At 33.9% G+C, this 18,032-nt stretch overlaps 1 protein-coding gene across 24 annotated transcripts in view; it reads right to left on the bottom strand.

Annotated features, from left to right (window-relative positions):
* The window catches only part of LRRFIP2 (LRR binding FLII interacting protein 2), a 175,849-nt gene that overhangs the window by 91,012 nt on the left and 66,805 nt on the right, over positions 1 to 18,032 (bottom strand). For 11 of the 24 annotated variants that reach the window (XR_009154807.1, XM_058179881.1, XM_058179878.1 and 8 more), the window contains 7 exons: positions 15,851 to 15,925; positions 15,252 to 15,299; positions 15,120 to 15,164; positions 14,444 to 14,491; positions 14,297 to 14,353; positions 12,959 to 13,027; positions 10,321 to 10,434 (listed from right to left, as the gene is read on the bottom strand). The exons of 3 other annotated variants lie outside the window; for them this stretch is intronic. Coding sequence is in view for 20 of the 21 variants with exons in the window: in XM_058179881.1 (XP_058035864.1) it covers positions 10,321 to 10,434; positions 12,959 to 13,027; positions 14,297 to 14,353; positions 14,444 to 14,491; positions 15,120 to 15,164; positions 15,252 to 15,299; positions 15,851 to 15,925 (456 nt within the window). In the remaining variant the exon portion in view is untranslated. The remainder of the gene's footprint in view (positions 1 to 10,320; positions 10,435 to 12,958; positions 13,028 to 14,296; positions 14,354 to 14,443; positions 14,492 to 15,119; positions 15,165 to 15,251; positions 15,300 to 15,850; positions 15,926 to 18,032) is intronic. 10 more of the 24 variants (XM_058179890.1, XM_058179900.1, XM_058179894.1 and 7 more) reach the window with 6 other exon arrangements.

Genomic DNA, 18,032 nt, shown 5'->3' with positions numbered 1-18,032 from the left:
ATTGTAGGTAATTCTTTTTTCTTCCAGTACTGTCCTATCAGTAATCTTGCCACTGTTATTAGATTTAAAATCAATTTAGTCTAAACTACTGTACAGTCTGTGGTAATTCCCAGTAAAAAAAATTGCGGCAGGAACTTTATCTTCTTTTTCAAAACATTTTGTAGAATCCACCAAATTCTTATCCAAAAAGTCTTAATATTCTTACAAATCCACGAAATATGAAAATATGTAGCATCATCACAGTTACATCTCCAATATTTTGCTTGCATATCTGGATACATACACGATAATTTCTTAGGATCTAAATGCCATCTATAAAACATTTTACAAAAATTTTCCCTTAAATTCTGTGCCTGCGTAAATTTAACATTTCTAACCCAAATTTTTTCCCAAGTTTCCAATAATATTGGCTCCTGAAATTTTTTTTTTTTTGTTTACATTTATACCCCGCCCTTCTCCGAAGACTCAGGGTGGCTTACAATGTATAAGGCAATAGTCTCATTCTATTTGTATATTTTTTTTTACAAAGTCAACTTATTGCCCCCCCAACAATCTGGGTCCTCATTTTGTGCCCACTTTATCATACAGTCCTTTACCAAATCCCTTTCAGAGTCTATTTCAAGTAACACATTATACAATCTCTTTATATGCTCCTGAGGCTGATTTCTAATTTGCTTTACCAAATTTTCCTCCCTTTGCATTATACTATCTAGCATGTAGTTGCCCATATTGAAACAAAGTATAATTTTCCCCTTCTTCTTTTAATATGTGCAGAGATTTTAATTGCAAATTACCTCTTTCAGTATACAAAAGATCTTTATATGTAATCATTTCCTGATTCTGTTCTATATTTATATTCTCTATTGTATGCCTGGGACTCACCCACATAGGAACCTTATAATTTAGTTTATAAGAGTATTTTTTCCAAACACGCAAGAGAGCAATTCTTAACACATGATTTTTAAAAGCCTTATCCACTTTTTTCTCATAAATTAAATATGCATGCCATCCATGTAGCAAGTCATAACCTTCTATATTCTTTCATCTGTTAGATTAAACCAATCACTTATTGCAGAGAGAGCAGCTGCTTCATAGTATAATTTAAAATTGGGCATTTTTAAGCCTCGTCTTTCCCGGGAATCTTGAATTATTTTCATTTTAACCCTCGCTTTTTTACCTTCCCATATAAATTTATTGATTCCAGTCTGCCATTCCTCCAAATTTTTATCTTTTTTATTCCTGAAAGAGGAATAAAAATCTAGGTAAAACATTCATTTTGATAGCAGCTATTCTCCCCAGAAATGATAATTGCAATTTTTTCCAAACAATCAACTCCTTCTGAACTTTTTGCCATAACACCTCAATTGTACAATTTCACATTTGATGGTGTAATATAAACCCCTTTTTTACAATTTCAAATCCTGTTATTTCCTCTAATTTTTCTTTCTGTTGTCTTGTCATATTTTTTATTATCACTTTTGTTTTATTCTGATTTACCTTAAACCCTGAAACCTTTCCATATCGATCAATTATTTCCAACAGAGATGAACTTGAGTTTATGGGATTTGTTAAAGTAATCACCGAGTCATCTGCAAAAGCTCTCAGTTTATATTCATGTTGTCTAACTTTAATTCCCTCTGTCTACTTTGATTCTCGTATTTATCCAATAATGGCTCCAGAGTTAAAATAAACAATATGTCAGGCCTGGAAACCATATTAGACTTTAGGTTTCCAGACGCTGCCACATTTTTTCCCCTGAGGGGAAGAAGGGGGGCTGAGGGGTATGGTAACATTCTTTAGACGGTCAAGGTCAGATGGGGTTCACATCTGCAGGAAGAGTGGCAAGAAGATATTCGAATGGACTGGGAGAACGTGGGACCATGTGACCATCAAAGGGGTCAGGGGGGTGGGACTCTTGGGGTTTGTATAACTGGGGAAAAGAATCCGGAACTTCAGTTTTGGAATTGCACTCATCGTGTGCCAGTCTCCTCATGCTAGTAAAGAACTCTGGAAAAGAAATGTCTCTGAGTTTCTTTTACGCAGAAGAGGAATTTCTGGAACCTTGACATAATAATAGTGATAAAGGACATCCCTGTCTTGTTCCTTTCGCAATCTTAAAGGCTTCTGTTAAATTACCATTAATTATTATCTGGGCTGTTTGCTCTCCATAAATCGCTCTAATTATTCTCAGAAAACAATCTCCAAATTGCATTTTATCTATTAATTTAAATAAAAAATCCCAATGCAATCGATCAAAAGCTTTCTCTGCATCAAAAAAAAAAATAAATGCTGCTGGAATAAAATTATTCTTTTCTAAATATTCCAATAAATTTACAATCTGCCTAACATTATTCCTCATCTGTCTCCCTTTTATAAATCCAGATTGATCAGTATGAATTCTTCGTTGTAAAACTAACATTAATCTATTTGCTATTATTTTAACAAAAATCTTATAATCATTATTTAAAAGTGAAATTGGCTATAATTCCCAGGTTTAGAACAATCCTGTTCCTCTTTTGGTATCAATGAAATAAAAGAAGTTCTCCATGAAGGGGGAATTCCCCCTCCTAATTGTATCTGATTAAATAATTCCTTACATGGACCTAACATTTTATCCTGTAAATTCCTATAATAACTTGCTGTAAACCCATCCGTACCAGGAGTTTTCCCCATTTTTAATTGTCTAATTACCAAAATAATTTCTTCAGAAGTTATATGCCGATTTAATTCTTCCCTTTGTTCTAAAGTTAAGCTTTTAACCTTATAATCTTTCAAATAATTATCAATATCCATATTCAATATATTATCTTTAGCATATAAATTTGTATAGTATTCTAAGAAAGCTTTTTTAATTTTATCCTGTTGATATCTCTCTTTACCTTTATATTCTATTTTTTCTATAGTACGTTGTTTTTGTTTTTTCCTTAAAGTATATGCTAACCACCTACCAGGTCTGTTTGCATTACAAAAAGTATTATGTTTGTCATATTGTATATTTGTTGCCACCTGGTCAGCCATTAACATATTAAATTGACTCTGTAATAACTTTATTGCATCTTTAAGTTTTTGATCATGCGGATTATGTATTAATAATTGTTGTTTCTTATAAATTTCCTCTTCTTGATACCTACGCTGTCTTTGTTGCTTATTTCTCTGTCTATTGTTAATATATATTAATACACCTCTCATAAAAGCTTTGCTGGCATCCGAAACCATTTCTATCGATGTTTCGTTATTCAAATTATAATCAAAAAATTCTTTCATCTGCTTTTTACATTGATTTACATTATCCTGATATCTAAACAAATTTTCATTTAATCTCCATGTTCTTCTGCCTTCTTTTTCTTATTGCAATTCCATCCAAACTGGGCTATGATCAGATAAACATCTTGAAAATATCTTGATTTTCTTTACCCTAGAAAGCAAATCATTAGAGGTTAATATAAAATCAATACGTGAAAAAGATTGATGCCTATCAGAGAAAAAAGTATAGTCTCTTTCATCCAAATTCCGCAGTCTCCATACATCTCTCAACTCAAACTCTTCTATCATCTCAAAAAAGGATTTAGGGAGCTTTGCATCTGCAGGTATCTTTTTAGAAGAAATTCTCTTGTCCTTTCGTGTATCAATTACTCCATTCCAATCTCCTAATATAATATACAATCTATAATCCCATAGAATCAACTTATCATACAACATTCTGTAGTATTTTTCTTGTTGCTGATTAGGTGCATATATACCCAGAAGAAGGATCTTTTTTGTTTCTAATATAAGTTCAATAGCAATATATCTTCCATGAATATCTGCCTCTATTAACTTAGCTGGTATATCCTTTCTTAAATATACCACTATGCCATTTTTCTTATCCAAAGATGAAGTAACAAAGTGTTTACCTAATTTTGAGTTTATCAAATATTTTTGATCTGATAATTTAATATGTGTCTCTTGTAAACAAATCACATCATTTTTAAATTGCTTCAAATAATGAAATATTTTTCTTCTTTTCTGAGCTGAATTCAAACCATTGACATTCCAGGTAAGAATTTTATTTCCCATTACTGGCCTCCTGAAGCTTTTGAGCAATCAACTGAAGATCATCCTCCTGTATCTTGCTCCTCCCACCGCTTCTCCCACCGCCTTGCTCCTCCCACCGCTTCTGTAGCAGAATCCTGACCTTTGCTTTGAATTTGTTGCTCCTTTTCTTTACGCTTAAGGGCTCCCCTCGTCACTCTTTGTTCTTGTGGTTGTTCCTCAGACAATAACATCACTGGGGTCACCTTCACTTCCACGCTCATTTGGCTCTCTTGAATTCTTTTTTCTATTACTTCTATTTCAACTTTCAACACAGTAGAAAAAAAATCTTTGGCCTTAAGCACAGTGTCAATACGATATCTTTTTTCTTGATAATACACTGTCAAACCAACTGGAATTTCCCATCTGAATTAAATCTGGTACTTTTTAAGTTCTTGTGTAAAAAATATAAAGTCTTTCCTGTCCCTTAGCATCTTGGGAGGAATCTCTTTCAAAACTTTCAACTCCTGATCTCCTATTTTCAACTTTTTCTGATATGCAACTTGCAAGATCTGGTTTCTCATTGTTCTTTTCACAAAGCAAACCACAATGTCTCTATGAAGTTTCTTCTGCCTAGCAATCCAGGAATTAACTCTATATATTTTATCAATTTGATAAGCAACCTCTTGTGGATCCAATTCAATAAATTCAGCCAAAGCTTCTGATATTTTTTTTTTAATCTTCACCTTTTTCCTCCTGTAACCCCCTAATTCTCAGTGCTCCTTCCATCATCCTATACTGCATCACCACCACTTGATCTTCATTTTTGTCCAATTTTATTTGCATTCATCCCATTTTATTTTCTAGTTGCTGGTTTGACTGGGCAATTTCTTGCACCTTCTCCTCCAACCCCTCCAATCTTTTTGCCAAACCTTGAAAAGCCATCGAAATATCTTCTCTTATTTTTTTTATTATTCTCTTTCATTTCTTCTCTTATCTTCTCATTATTTTCCATCAACTCCTTAAACCTCTCTTCAAACATTTTCCCTTGCTCTTTAAGCGTATCTTCCAAAGCTACTTCAGATCCCCTTCTGCCAGCAGTCTTAGGTGGTTTTGTAGCCATTTCAGTTTTTAAAAGTCACAAAATTTAAGTTTAAAACTTTTCTTTCCCCCTTTAAATATAGGAGAGCTCAATTCGTTGCAATCCACAAATGACGTTTCTTAGTTACACAGCCAGCTTCCACTTTCACTTCACTTCACTTTCACTTCCTCTCAGACACCATTTTAAACAGTCAGTTAAGGCAAAAGAAAAAATTTTTTCCACTTTTTAAAGGGTAGAAGTCAGGAAGTCAAAAATACTTGCCATCCAATAATTATTCACTCGCGTTTATTCCGTCTACATGTAGAAATCCACAGAAAAAACCAATTGGGCAGAGATGGACACTTTCTTCTTTTCCTGCATCTGCAGAAGCGCGCTGAAGTTCGGAGCTCAGCAGGGTTTCAGTGGGACTCAACCCTCCGGGGCTCTGCTTAACAAAGCCAAGCCCCTGGGGGAGATCTACCACTCTCCCACCGCTCTATCCTCTCCCTTTCTCCCAGGAAGAGAAGTTGAAGCCAGCGAACAGCTTATTTTCGCTGTTTCACCGGCTTTTACAAGATTTCAGCGCGGAGCGCCTTGATTAGGTGCCCAGCGAGGAAAGTGGCGCCACCGGAAGCCTATCTCATGCACTTTTCCATCCAGCATTTTTATAAATTCAATCATAGTCATAAAGGCTGACCTCACTTCTTCTTGTAAATCTTCATTCTCAGCTGTAGCAGAATTTTTAATTTCCAATTTCTCCTCAATTTCCTTAAGTTTTTTGTCTCGAGCAGAAATTTGAGCCTTCAGAAATTCTTTCAACTCCTCTTGTAGTTTGTGTATTTGAACCAGCGAGGCAGCTCCCTTAGAATCAGCAGGCTGTATTTGTTTAAAAGCCATCTTACTTTAACTTTATAAATTGCAACAAAGTCAAATTTTTTCAAGCAACTTATTTGAAATGGGTAAATCGGTTCTATAAACCTTCAGCTTTTCTCTTTAAGATTTCTTCACTTAAATATAAAATCCATCAAATTTAAGCAGAGTTAACAACGCGCTAATGATGTTAACAAAGACTTCCTTAAGTTTCATTTTCACGCCTCATTAACCAAACCCGCCATTTTCCTTCTTCTCAAATACCTTTCAAAGATCAAGATGAGGTCTAAGGCATACATCCACCCTGCCTCTTGCCTCCGCTCCGTCTACTTAAAGTAATTAGAATATCTTCATCTTGGTAGCAGAGATGGTCGCGAGCGCTTTGTTCTGCAAAAATGCAGAAGCTTCCCCGATCTGGAGCATTTGCCAGGTTTAAACAGGGAGCTTCACCCTTCGAGCCTCAGGAGTTTAATAGAATCACGAGGGCGGCGGTCCGAAAGGACCATCTCCAACGCGTGCGGAGCCACTGGAAGTCGGGCGGGAGATGCTTTTGATGGTCCGAGAGTCTATTAATAGAAATAAACAAGCAGAATTATGGCTTAAAAAAAAAAAAAGATGAGGAAATTATGAGATATAATGCTGGAAAAGAGTGAAGATAATATAGATGATCATATTGGGATTGATAATGAAAAAATAAAAATGGAGAGAAGGAAAGAAACTTTAAAAAAAGGGGGGGAAGCAAAAAAGAAAAGTGAGAAGGAAAATTAAAAAGTGAAAAAAACCGTGAAAAAACAGATGATTACACTGGGATTAGCAGTGAAAGATTAAAGAGAAGAGGAAAAAATAGAGAAAAATTGAGGAGGGACATCAAAAAAGTAAAAGTCAGAGAAAAGTGGAAAAGAGGAAACAAGAAAGGGAGAAAGAAGAAAATGAAAGAAAGGGAGAAAGGGAGAAAAATATTAAGAGATGGGATCTGGGAGAGACTGAAAGAAAATAGTTAGAAGTAGGAGAAAAATGAATAAAAGAAAAGAAATAAAAGTAGTGATAGATTTGCTTCCTTTTTTTTCTTTTTTTGTGTTGGACAATGCACGGAATGAGAAAAAATTAAAGTGATGATTAAGAAACAAATTTTAAATTTATAAAAGAATGGAAAATCCAGCAGAGGAAATTTGAAATGGCATGGTTTATAAATTAAGATGATTGAAATTTAAGATGTAAAAAACAATAAAATTGAAATGTTAGTAAATGATGTATGTCATTGGAAGAAAATAATAAGTATTGAATTTTGAATAGAAATGTTAAAAAAAATAAGAGGTGGAAAGTTGTACTAATTGACTGTATGATATAAATGGAATAAGATGAAGACAATGTTAAGGCTTAAAATATAGGAGAGGAGGTTTGAAAAATATGTGTAATAAATGAGAGAATTGGGGATGTCTGGACATTAGAGATATTGAAAATAGATACAGCAATAGAGAGAGATAAGAAGAAAGAGAGAGATGGAAGGGAGAGAGAGGGAGAGAGAAAGAAGAAAGGGAAGAGGAGAGGAGAGGAGGTAAGGGAAAGGAAATAAGGGTAGGAGAGAAGGTTAGATAGGGAGGAAGTAGGGTGGAAGAGGAGAAGGGAAAAGGAAGTAGAGAAGGAGTAGGAGAAGAGAGGAGAAGAAAGTAGATACAAAGAAAGGAAGGAGGGAAAGGAGTGTAAGGAGAAGAAAAGATTGCTGTGGAAAAGAAATGAAGGAAAGACAACCCCAAAAATATTCAAAGAATAAAAATTGAAATAGTTAAAAAAAAAGGAATGAAAGGGAATGAATATGAATAAAAATGGAGAAATTAGAAAACGAAGAGTGAAAAAAGATGTGATTTAATAAAATGAACAAGGAAATATTAGGAAAGGAATAAAAAACTATACAACATGTGTTGTATTCTTTCAGTTTTTTAATCTATTACTTTGTATGCTAAGTGAGGAGGGGTGGATGTAAATAGGGACACTACATCAAAGGAAACCATGATCTCATCAGGAACCACACATCCTGGTCAACCAATAAGAAGCCGCACCCAATCAGGAACCACATAAATAGGACGCATAGAACAGCCCAGCACAAATTCTGGCAGAGAAAAGTTTTCTGAGGGTGGATTGCAGCAGAAGCCGAAAGCCCAGAAGACTAAACCTGTGGTCCTGGTGAATTACCCAAACTGGATCTTTCAAAGTTCTTTTTCACTTTGAACTTCATTTGATTTCTTGGGGGGATATTTCCAACTACCTGTTGGGAAGATGTCTATGGAGGTTCTCAGTCATTGAGGTCATGGTTGTCCCAAAAGTGCTTTTCCAAAAAGTAACTGGTTTTTTCCTTGAAGTTATTTCACTTCACATTAAAGAAGCTTCTTCAGCTCTGTTGGGAAGATGGTTTACTCCAGGGGTGTTAAACACAAGGCCCATGGGCTGGATCTGGCCTGCAATGTGGTCAGATCCGGCCTGTGGAGCCATCCTGGAAAATGTAAGAGGCCAGCCCACGTTGCTTTGGCCCGGTCTACTCAATGCAAAGAGGAAATATCGGGCAAGTATGGCATTGGCCTGGTCTACCCAATGCAAAGAAGAAACATGCCAGCAGTTTGGGGAGTGGCTATGGAGTGCCTATTCACAACACCTGTTGAAAAGTAAAATTCTAATTTGCATATCTGTTGCCCATCATTAACATGGCATTTCCGAAATCAACATCTTTTATATTATTTCCTCTAGAATTGTATTTATTATCTTGATATGCTTAACAAATTAACCCAATCGCTTTTACATTTAATCCTGCTATTCTTCCTATGTGCAACAGAAAAACAATGGCATTCTTCCAAGTGTCAGATACATTAGTACAGATGTATGTTAAATAATTTGCAAAATCACTGCAATTATTTCTCTAGTTACGCAATCCACACCTGAAACCTTACAACTTTCAAATTTCTTACAGAATTATCAATTCATTTTTTTCTTCTTTTTTTACAAATCCATTCTATGTATTTTAGAGATTTGTATTGCAATTAGAATGATGAGTTACATCATTCTAATTGCAATGCAAATCTCTAAAATACTCTTACTTTTAAATCCATCCACTTTACAGAAGGGTTCGTCTTAGGCCCTTTATTTCTTTTTTAAAAAATGTTTTGGGAGGTGGGATCCTGGTGCTCTCTGAGATTGGTTGTTTTCTTCCAGATATTTCCTGCTACCCGCTAGCTCTAATGATGCCACCTAATTGGGTAATGAAATGTCTGGAAGAAAACAACTCATCTCAGATAGCACTAGTCCCACCAAAAAAATAAAAATAAAATAGTCCCCACAGTTCAACCCTGAGTTACAAATATTCTATTGATATTATTTTAAAATTTTCATCAAAACTGTTGCATTTCTCATCTTAACTCTTGTTTTCATTACATTCCTTACAACTCTCTTTTTATTTATATACCCATAATGCCAAATCTTTCTACAATCTATTTATCATCTATAATTGCAGCCATTCCTTTATGCATATTTTAATCACTATCACTTCCTCATTCTTTGGAATATGAAGATATATAAGCAGATTTTCATACTTCATATTAATATAACTTAACATGCTTCTGTGCATATGTAATTGTTTTTACTCTTCTACTGTATCCTCTTTTTATTCATTAAATTGGAATAATTTAGTTTATGGTATTTTTTTATGCAAGTCTCATACTTTCTATTCCTGCAATGATTCTACATTCACTTTCATTTCATTTCTTTCCACATCCATTTTTCTTAAGATCCACTTTTATTCAAAGTTTATTGTAATATAGTTTAACTTCTCTCCTTATAGCACTTTCTTCAGAAAATAGTCTGTGTCATCAAATATAATAATGTTTGCCAAGTAGAAATTCAAGTTTGCAGACATCGGATTAACAATATAATTACTTTTAGTTGTCTGAAATTTTTTAAAAATGTTTTTTATTGGTAGCAGGAATTTGGTATAAGTTGGTAAGGGAAGTGAAAAACATTTCATTTCATTCATTCATTTCATCCAACTATGAATACAGCAGGTAATAAATATTACAAAACTTTCTAATAGCAATCAATGGCAGAATATGAAAATACAAAATTTAGCTTATAATTTTTGAAAAGCTCAAAAACTTTACCTAAATATAAAATATTTACTGAGATGTAATCAAATGTATTAAAATGGCATACCTTCAATACATTTTAATGTAAATGTCAGGGAGAACATATAAAAGTGTATGCAAGATAATAAAGTAATATTGTCATTATTAAAACTAATAAACATTAAAAAATATTAACACATTTACAAAAAAATGTTGCAGCAATGGTATCAACTTTATCTTAAAGACACTCACATTGTTCATGTCTGGAATGCTGACATCATCCAAGTCAGAAACAATGCTTCCCCTACGATTAGTGCGGCTAAAATAATCAGCTGCAGTTTCCCCATGTTGATGAAAATCACTTGACTTCCAGTAACGAAAACAGATAACAAACAAAAACAGATGGCGAGAAAATGATAGGAAACAAAATTCAGAAACAAAAATAATAATAATTTGTTCATGTGATTTTTATCTCTTGATCAAAACTGTTTTGAGATTTTTCTTTGAATAATTAAAATCTCTCTTAATTTTGATTTGAAAATGTTAAGGCTACTAATAATAGTTTCACAACAAATCTATGGGTTTTAAACTAAGTCTCACAAAAATTGCAGAATCTGGTAGTGTTTTTTGAATCGATCAGATTTACATAGTTTTAATACATAAAGTAATAATGATATTATATATTTCTAACCTGATTTTGTTTTTAAAAAGTGGTTAAAACATCCAAAACATCAATCATAAATATTAGTTGGTTTTATCATTTCTTTATCATTAAATCTCTAAACATGCTCCTGTATATAACTGTCCTATTATATAATTTTCTCTCACATATTTTTTTAGTATAGGGCCAGTATATGGATTACTCTCTTCTCTATTGATCTTTAAAATACTTCCCTTATTGTGGAAATAACTCAAAATTCAGATCTATTTTTAAAATTAAAGCTGAAAAACATATCCATTTGTTGTTATTAAGGCACAGCAAGGCTAATTAAACTGAAATAAATTACACGCCTAGAGTATTCTAAAAATTTAATATACTTATTCTTCCAAGTCCCTCTCACTAACTGTATCTTATTTCACAACATTAGGAAAAAAATGCTTCATATTATGTCCAAATTTGGACTCTGAATAATCTAGAAATAGAAGTTGACTTACAGATTCAGTCATTAAGAGAATAAATGAAGGTTTGATTCCCAATTAAAACATTAATTTTAATGTTATTTTAACTGTTCCAAATTAAAGTTGGATTCTAGTACAAAGGAGCAAACATGTTACTTATGGAAAATACAAAATTTTTGTTTTATATAAATCGATAGCAAGTGTTTAATTTTACAAAGAAGCACCTTACATGTGTACAAAGCAGAACTCTTAAATGAATATAAGTTTGCATTATATTGAATCATGGTATGGTCCTGAGGGGGAACTGGTTTGATAGACCACAGTGAAGTGGCAGTTTCCATGGAAAGAGAGTGTATTTGAGAAGGGAGGTGTGGAGAGATAATAGCACAGCCTGGGAATGGACCCAGAGGAAGAACCTAAGGACACACACTCCCTAGAATCTCTCAAGGTATATCCATTAAGCAGAGTCATAAGCATTTAGCCTGGCAAGTTTCATGTTATGTATAAGCAAATTAAGAACTGAATTGCTACTGCTATTGCTGTTCTTGGGCTTAGCCTGACACATAGGTATAAAAAGTGTTAACATTATCTGGTAATTCAATAATTAAAAAAAGTTATTCGTTATTAAAAATATAGTTTCCTTTAAATTTCACAATCTTTAAAAAAACTTGAGACATTTACGGTAGATGAATTATATAAGACTTAGTAAAAACTACTTGAAAGTGAAATAAATGGAGATACTTTTTTTAAAAAAAAATTAGTCAATTTATTAAGGTGTAGAATATCTTTGTAGTCATTATTAGATTTGGAATTGAACTACAATGAGTTTTTTTTTTTTGTTTACATTTATACCCCGCCCTTCTCCGAAGACTCAGGGCGGCTTACAATGTATAAGGCAATAGTCTCATTCTATTTGTATATTTTTTTTACAAAGTCAACTTATTGCCCCCCCAACAATCTGGGTCCTCATTTTACCTACCTTATAAAGGGTGGAAGGCTGAGTCAACCTTGGGCCGGGCTCGAACCTGCAGTAATTGCAGGCTCTGTGTTCTAATAACAGGCTTCTCTACTGCCTGAGCTATCCCGGCCCGGCCAGTGTTAGTTTATCTAACACTGAGGGCTTTTAAGCATCTTATTCCTTCTATTCTAAATGTATTAGTTTATTGGATAATAAATCTAAAATGTACTGCAAATTAGATATTATGAACATTATGAACATTGTTGTTTAGAAATATATAAATGTTAATGCATAATCTATATAAATGAATTTGGATATGATTTCTTGTACTTTAATATGAGAAGGAGGATTTTTTTTAGTATTTGAAAATACTATAGCTTTGACAGTGTAATTGTTAATTCTAAAGGAACCAAGAATCCATTTCCTTTACTGGAAAAGGACCTGTTTTATCCTTTCAGATGCAAAGACTATATAATAATATATTTATGCACATACATTTATTATATATGTGCAATTAATTGTTCTCATTTTCATTATCACACAAAATAATACATTGTCTACATTAAGTTAGGACATAAACTGGGAGAAAATTTAATAATGTTAAGGATAAGAAATAAGAGTATTTTAAAAATAGTGCAATTCTACTTTGAGAGATTATAAACTGAAATACTTTTAAGCTAATGAGTATACATCCAATATAAATAGGAATATTTATTATACATATCAAGATTAGGATCTGTAAACATTTCACAGGTTCATGAATTGATGAAATTAGAACACAGCAGATCATATCAATCATGCAACATTGCTCACCACACTATCTCTACGACTTTGCACAGCATAGTCAGAGGATGCAATGTTGCCTGATTCATCATCTGTAAACTATAAGAGTTGGAAATAAATAATTAACTAGGTTATTATTATATACAGTACATATTTATCTAAATCAATATTAAGAACTTTCTACAATATTAAGGACTTTAACTGGATAATAAATAAACCAATGCAATGTGGTAAAGAAGTACCTTCATGATGCTGGATTCTGGTGTGAGAGAGGTAACTTCACAGAGTCAAGATAACCTGCAAGTTTTCACTTCAGTGACTTAACAATGTTTCAAACTAGTATTTATTTATAATAATAATTGTCTAATTTGAAGATATAGTTGGCTTAATTAAACTACTACTGTCTACATAGTCCCATTTTTAAATTTGTTCCTTAGTTATATACTTCCTCAAGCTATTTTTACTAAATTGGCAAATCTATGTGAGATTACAAATAATCAACAATCGATTTGGTATATACTTCAACTCTACCTGGCTAGATAGAATACAAAACCTCTCAGCTCTTTCATTCCTAATACTTAAGTAGCGTAAAGCATAGAATACAAAACCTCTCAGCTCTTTCATTCCTAATACTTAAGTAGCGTAAAGCCCGCATCCAACTAAAGGAAAAGAAAGAAAGAAAGTCTCTATTATACTCTACGGAGACATGGACAATTTTGGATCCCTGAATCTATTTTTGCAGACTCCACATCCTAAACAAATACATGGAATCTTGAAAAAATTGAATTTATTCACAACTTTCCTCTCTCTGAAAACATGAAATGTAATCCTTGATCATCAAAGTTTCCCCATTCTGACCCTGTGTAAAGAAAGCTATCTGTTATCATAGAACCAAATTATATCCATAGTATTAACTTGCAACAATAAAACTGAGCTTTTATCAAATGGAGTACTAGTGGAAGTTATATTACATCAGTTCCTGATAAAATAGGCATATAAAATTAGGTGAATATGAAAGGAAACTTTAACTGAAAACCTTAAGTACTCTCTCTGCTTACCATTATCTACAGAACAAATACAATATGATAAGCATGCAAAATTTCCATATTTTTAAATATAAAATTTTAAAACTGATTTTAGAGTATTATATTCTTTCAACTAGTTTACATTCCTTGCTAAGAATAATTAAGATTCTTCTTTCAAAATATATAATTGAAAAAGTGGAGATTCCCAGAATGACAGCCAACCACTCTACATTTACATTATCAATAATGCAAATTAGTAATCCCTATCTATTTAATATCAGAGTTATCCATAAAAATAAATAAATTTATTTTATCTATAAAATGACATGCAGAGACATCTCACCACTGGACTACTTCGTGCTGAACTTGCTCTTGAAGAGTAACAACTATAATCTGAAGGCTAAAAAACAAATATTGTGAAATACTTTTTCAGCTGTTTATTTTCACATACACATGCCAAACATATAAAATGAAATTCCTATAGACTTACAGGATGATTACTGTACCATTTATACACTCCATCATCATATAATGATGCCTAGAGAACGAAGAAAATAATGTTCGTTGTTATATATAAGTATAGAATAAACCTGTAAGTATTTTCTGATACAACATGGACGAACAGCCAAACAATATAATGCGTCTTACTTAGTTCATTTAGCTGCAGAACAGTGAAACAGAAAGGGGGAAAGGCAATTTAAACATGTAAACAGACATATTGATGGAGTAGGGGGAATGATGTAAGTATAATGTAAGATCATATAAAAACAGAAAAAGAGTTATCTTTTAGTTTCTTTTTCTATGCATTACCAGCATGCAGACATAGATTATAGTAGTCCTCGATTTACAATCACAATTGAGCCCAAAATTTCTGTTTTTGAGACAGTTGTTAAGCGAGTTTTATTTCCATTTTATGATCTTTCTTGACTAAGTTGTTAATTACTGCAGTTGTTAAGTTATTTATTTGTTTAAGAAAATCTCTATAGATTTCAGAGTCCACAGTTTACATACACTTTGTTTCTTCTCAAGATAGTTTCCTGATATTCTCCATTCTTATATATTTTTTAAACAAGCTAAATATTTACAAAATAATGATACACAATGGTGTCAGGGAACAGTATGCTCAGAAAGCAGGCTAAAGTCACCATGCAGATCTACATACGAACCAAACTGGTACTTCTTATCAAACTAGTGTTTACATCTGGAGGAGCCTATAGAACAGAATACATTTTTTAGATTTCAGTAGACATAAATATTACAGTACCTAAACATTACCTATCGTGTTACATTTTACTAACCCTGTAATTCTTAGTAGTTGCCAGAGGTTCATTGTATAGAGATGATGACTATGAGAAGAATAAGGCATTGAATTGTACTGAATGTTGTATAAATGATGCACATTGTTCATCAAACATGCAGATAAGGAACAGTGTGAGAGCATTGTCATAAAATGATAGAACAGAAAGAGTGCATACACAGTCCAAAGCTGGCAACAATAGGTTAAACATTCAATTAGATATTTAATTTAAAAAATGCCATCCATAAGCCTACACTAGCCCTATTTTTTAGAACAACCCTTTTTAGAATAATTGCATATAATACTAAAATATATTAGATTTATTGTTAACATAATGGCAAATTTAAATCAGGAAGTTGCAAGACAAAAATTGAAAAGAAATCTAAATTCCTGAACTTAGCTCTACTTCTAATTCTAACTGAATTCATGCATCAACTAATATAGGATCAAAAAAACCCTTCACTGAATCCTTCACCAATTTTTAATTCAAATGACACTCAAATGAAGCAAAGCTTTTATGCTAATTCTCATGCTATTATGCTTTACTGAAGAAAAAAATCTATTCAGCAAAATAATTCATACAAAAAAAACCAAACAAACCCGAGGTTGATAAGAAGGAAGTGTTTTGCTATGTCTAAGACTGCTGTAATTTCGCTGGTCGTGATAAAATCCACTCTGTTTAAAAAAAATGACAAGAGTATAAAAGATACCTAAACACAAACTCATAAGGGGCTGCAAATAATATTACCTTTAGTATTCAAAATATATTACAAGGCTCCAAAATGCTTTAGTACAGTAAACAATTTCAGTTGATTCAGTTGAAGGCATTGTATTACATGGTAATGTAATTTTTTCATATAAAAGCTCAAACTTTCTGTCTTTTTTATATACATTACAAGATTATTTGGTTATACGTCCACTAAACAAGATACTTCCCTATTATTTAGTTCCTGAAACTGTGATGCATATACCATATATGCTAACTTCACAATGCAATAAATTAAATTTTGTGCCTGGAAGAATTGAGAAAATTAATACTAACTGCATCTTTCTATATAGATAACTTCTCAGATTTAATCAATTACCATATGCTAACAACAAAACCCGACAAATTTAAAAGTTCTGAAATTATTCATTAACGCTTTTTTAAAATATCAGGGTATTTAAGCTTTGTTGCAATAATTCGCTAAGATTATAACAGATATAACCAAGTTATAGGTTATACATAATTATAACTTATAGGTTATAAGTTATAGGTTATATGTTATTATAGGTTTCACCTTATATGAACTGTTTTCTCTGGTGGAATGTCAAATATTTACTACAGAGGCTTAATAAAGAAAATTTCTATGATCATTTAAATATACAGTGAGAATCAACATTTATTTTCGTGATTCTACTTCAACAATTTAAAACTTTTCAGAAAAACAGGAGCAATCACATACTAGAAACAAGGCACCAAAGTTGGAGTGGAGAAGTCAAAATTTTACCAGGACTAATAATAGTTTCACATTTTAATTTTCCTAACAGTGTGTCTTTTATAGACAAACATAAAATTCAAAAAAAGGAAAATTACATCTATTTCAATAGTTCCATTGAAATTTATAAGTGATAAAAGAGAACTAAAAGTTAGGTTTGCTAATTATTAAAAGAGCAGTGGTGGCCCAACCGTTATAATGCAGTACTGCAGACTGACTCACTGCTCACTCCAAGAGTTTGATCCTGAGTGGCTCAAGGTTGAGTCAGACTTCCATCCTTCCAAGGTTGGTAAAACGAGGACCCAGATTTTGGGGGGCAATATGCTGACTCTATAAACCACTTAGAGAGGCTGTAAAGCACTGTGAAGCAGTATATGTCTAAGTGTTATTGCTATTGTGTTAGCGACAGGAGTGGGTTCTAAAAAATTTTGCTCCGGTTCTGTGGGTATGCCTGGGGGTGGGGAGATGACTGAATGGGAGGGGGGGGCAACTTGACGTCACTCATGCACTCAGTCACATGATACACACACCCCACCAAGCTACATCCACCAAAACGGTGGCAAAAAATTTTGGGACTTTTTGATACTCTTTTATTTTGACACTCCAGCCCCATATCCAGGGTGGGACGCAGTGGGGTGGCAGTGGTCGTCTCAGCTTTCCCTCTGTTGCTCTTCTTGGCCGAAAAGCACCTCTGACAGGTCTTCCCCATGGTTGCAGCCAGAGCGGGCAGGCCAGGGACAATGGCAATGGCAGAGTCCGGCACTCGGGGAGGGCAAGGTTAGCACACTCCCAGCCGCGTCCTGCACGGCTTCCGTCAGCTCAGGGCAGCGGACTCAGCTGCAGCCCAGATGAGCCAAGGAACTGCGGGTAGCCTCCTGCGTGTTGCACCTCCCCCTCAGCCTTCACCCGTGTCTCTGTGCTGTTTTCGGGCACCCAGCTTACTGGGCTGCCCCCGTCCCTGTCACGGCTCCAACGGCAGCAGCTTCAAGAGACGCTGGCGGCATGGAGGCTCAGGCGAAGGTTGGGAGGGGGGTGCAACAAACGGGAGCTCACCACAGTTCCTCAGCTCGTCTGGGCTGCAGCTGAGTCCATTGCCCTGAGCCGGAGGACAGAGGCACCCATCCCCAGCCAGATCTTTCCGGATTTGTCTTGGAGGAAAGCGCAGCTCATGGCTGCTACATTTCACTGTGCTGGATGAGCGAAGAGGAAGAAACAGCCAGTGGAGAGCACAGAGCTGCTCCAGCCCACGTTATCTCCAGGTCAGCGGCTGTTTCTCTCCTTCGTTACTCTTTATGGGAAAGTGT

This window comes from Ahaetulla prasina, chromosome 4 (assembly GCF_028640845.1).
Source record: "Ahaetulla prasina isolate Xishuangbanna chromosome 4, ASM2864084v1, whole genome shotgun sequence".
Lineage (NCBI taxonomy): Eukaryota > Metazoa > Chordata > Lepidosauria > Squamata > Colubridae > Ahaetulla > Ahaetulla prasina.
The sequence above is the reverse complement of the archived record's forward strand: the minus strand, read 5'-3'. Positions and strand labels throughout refer to the sequence as shown.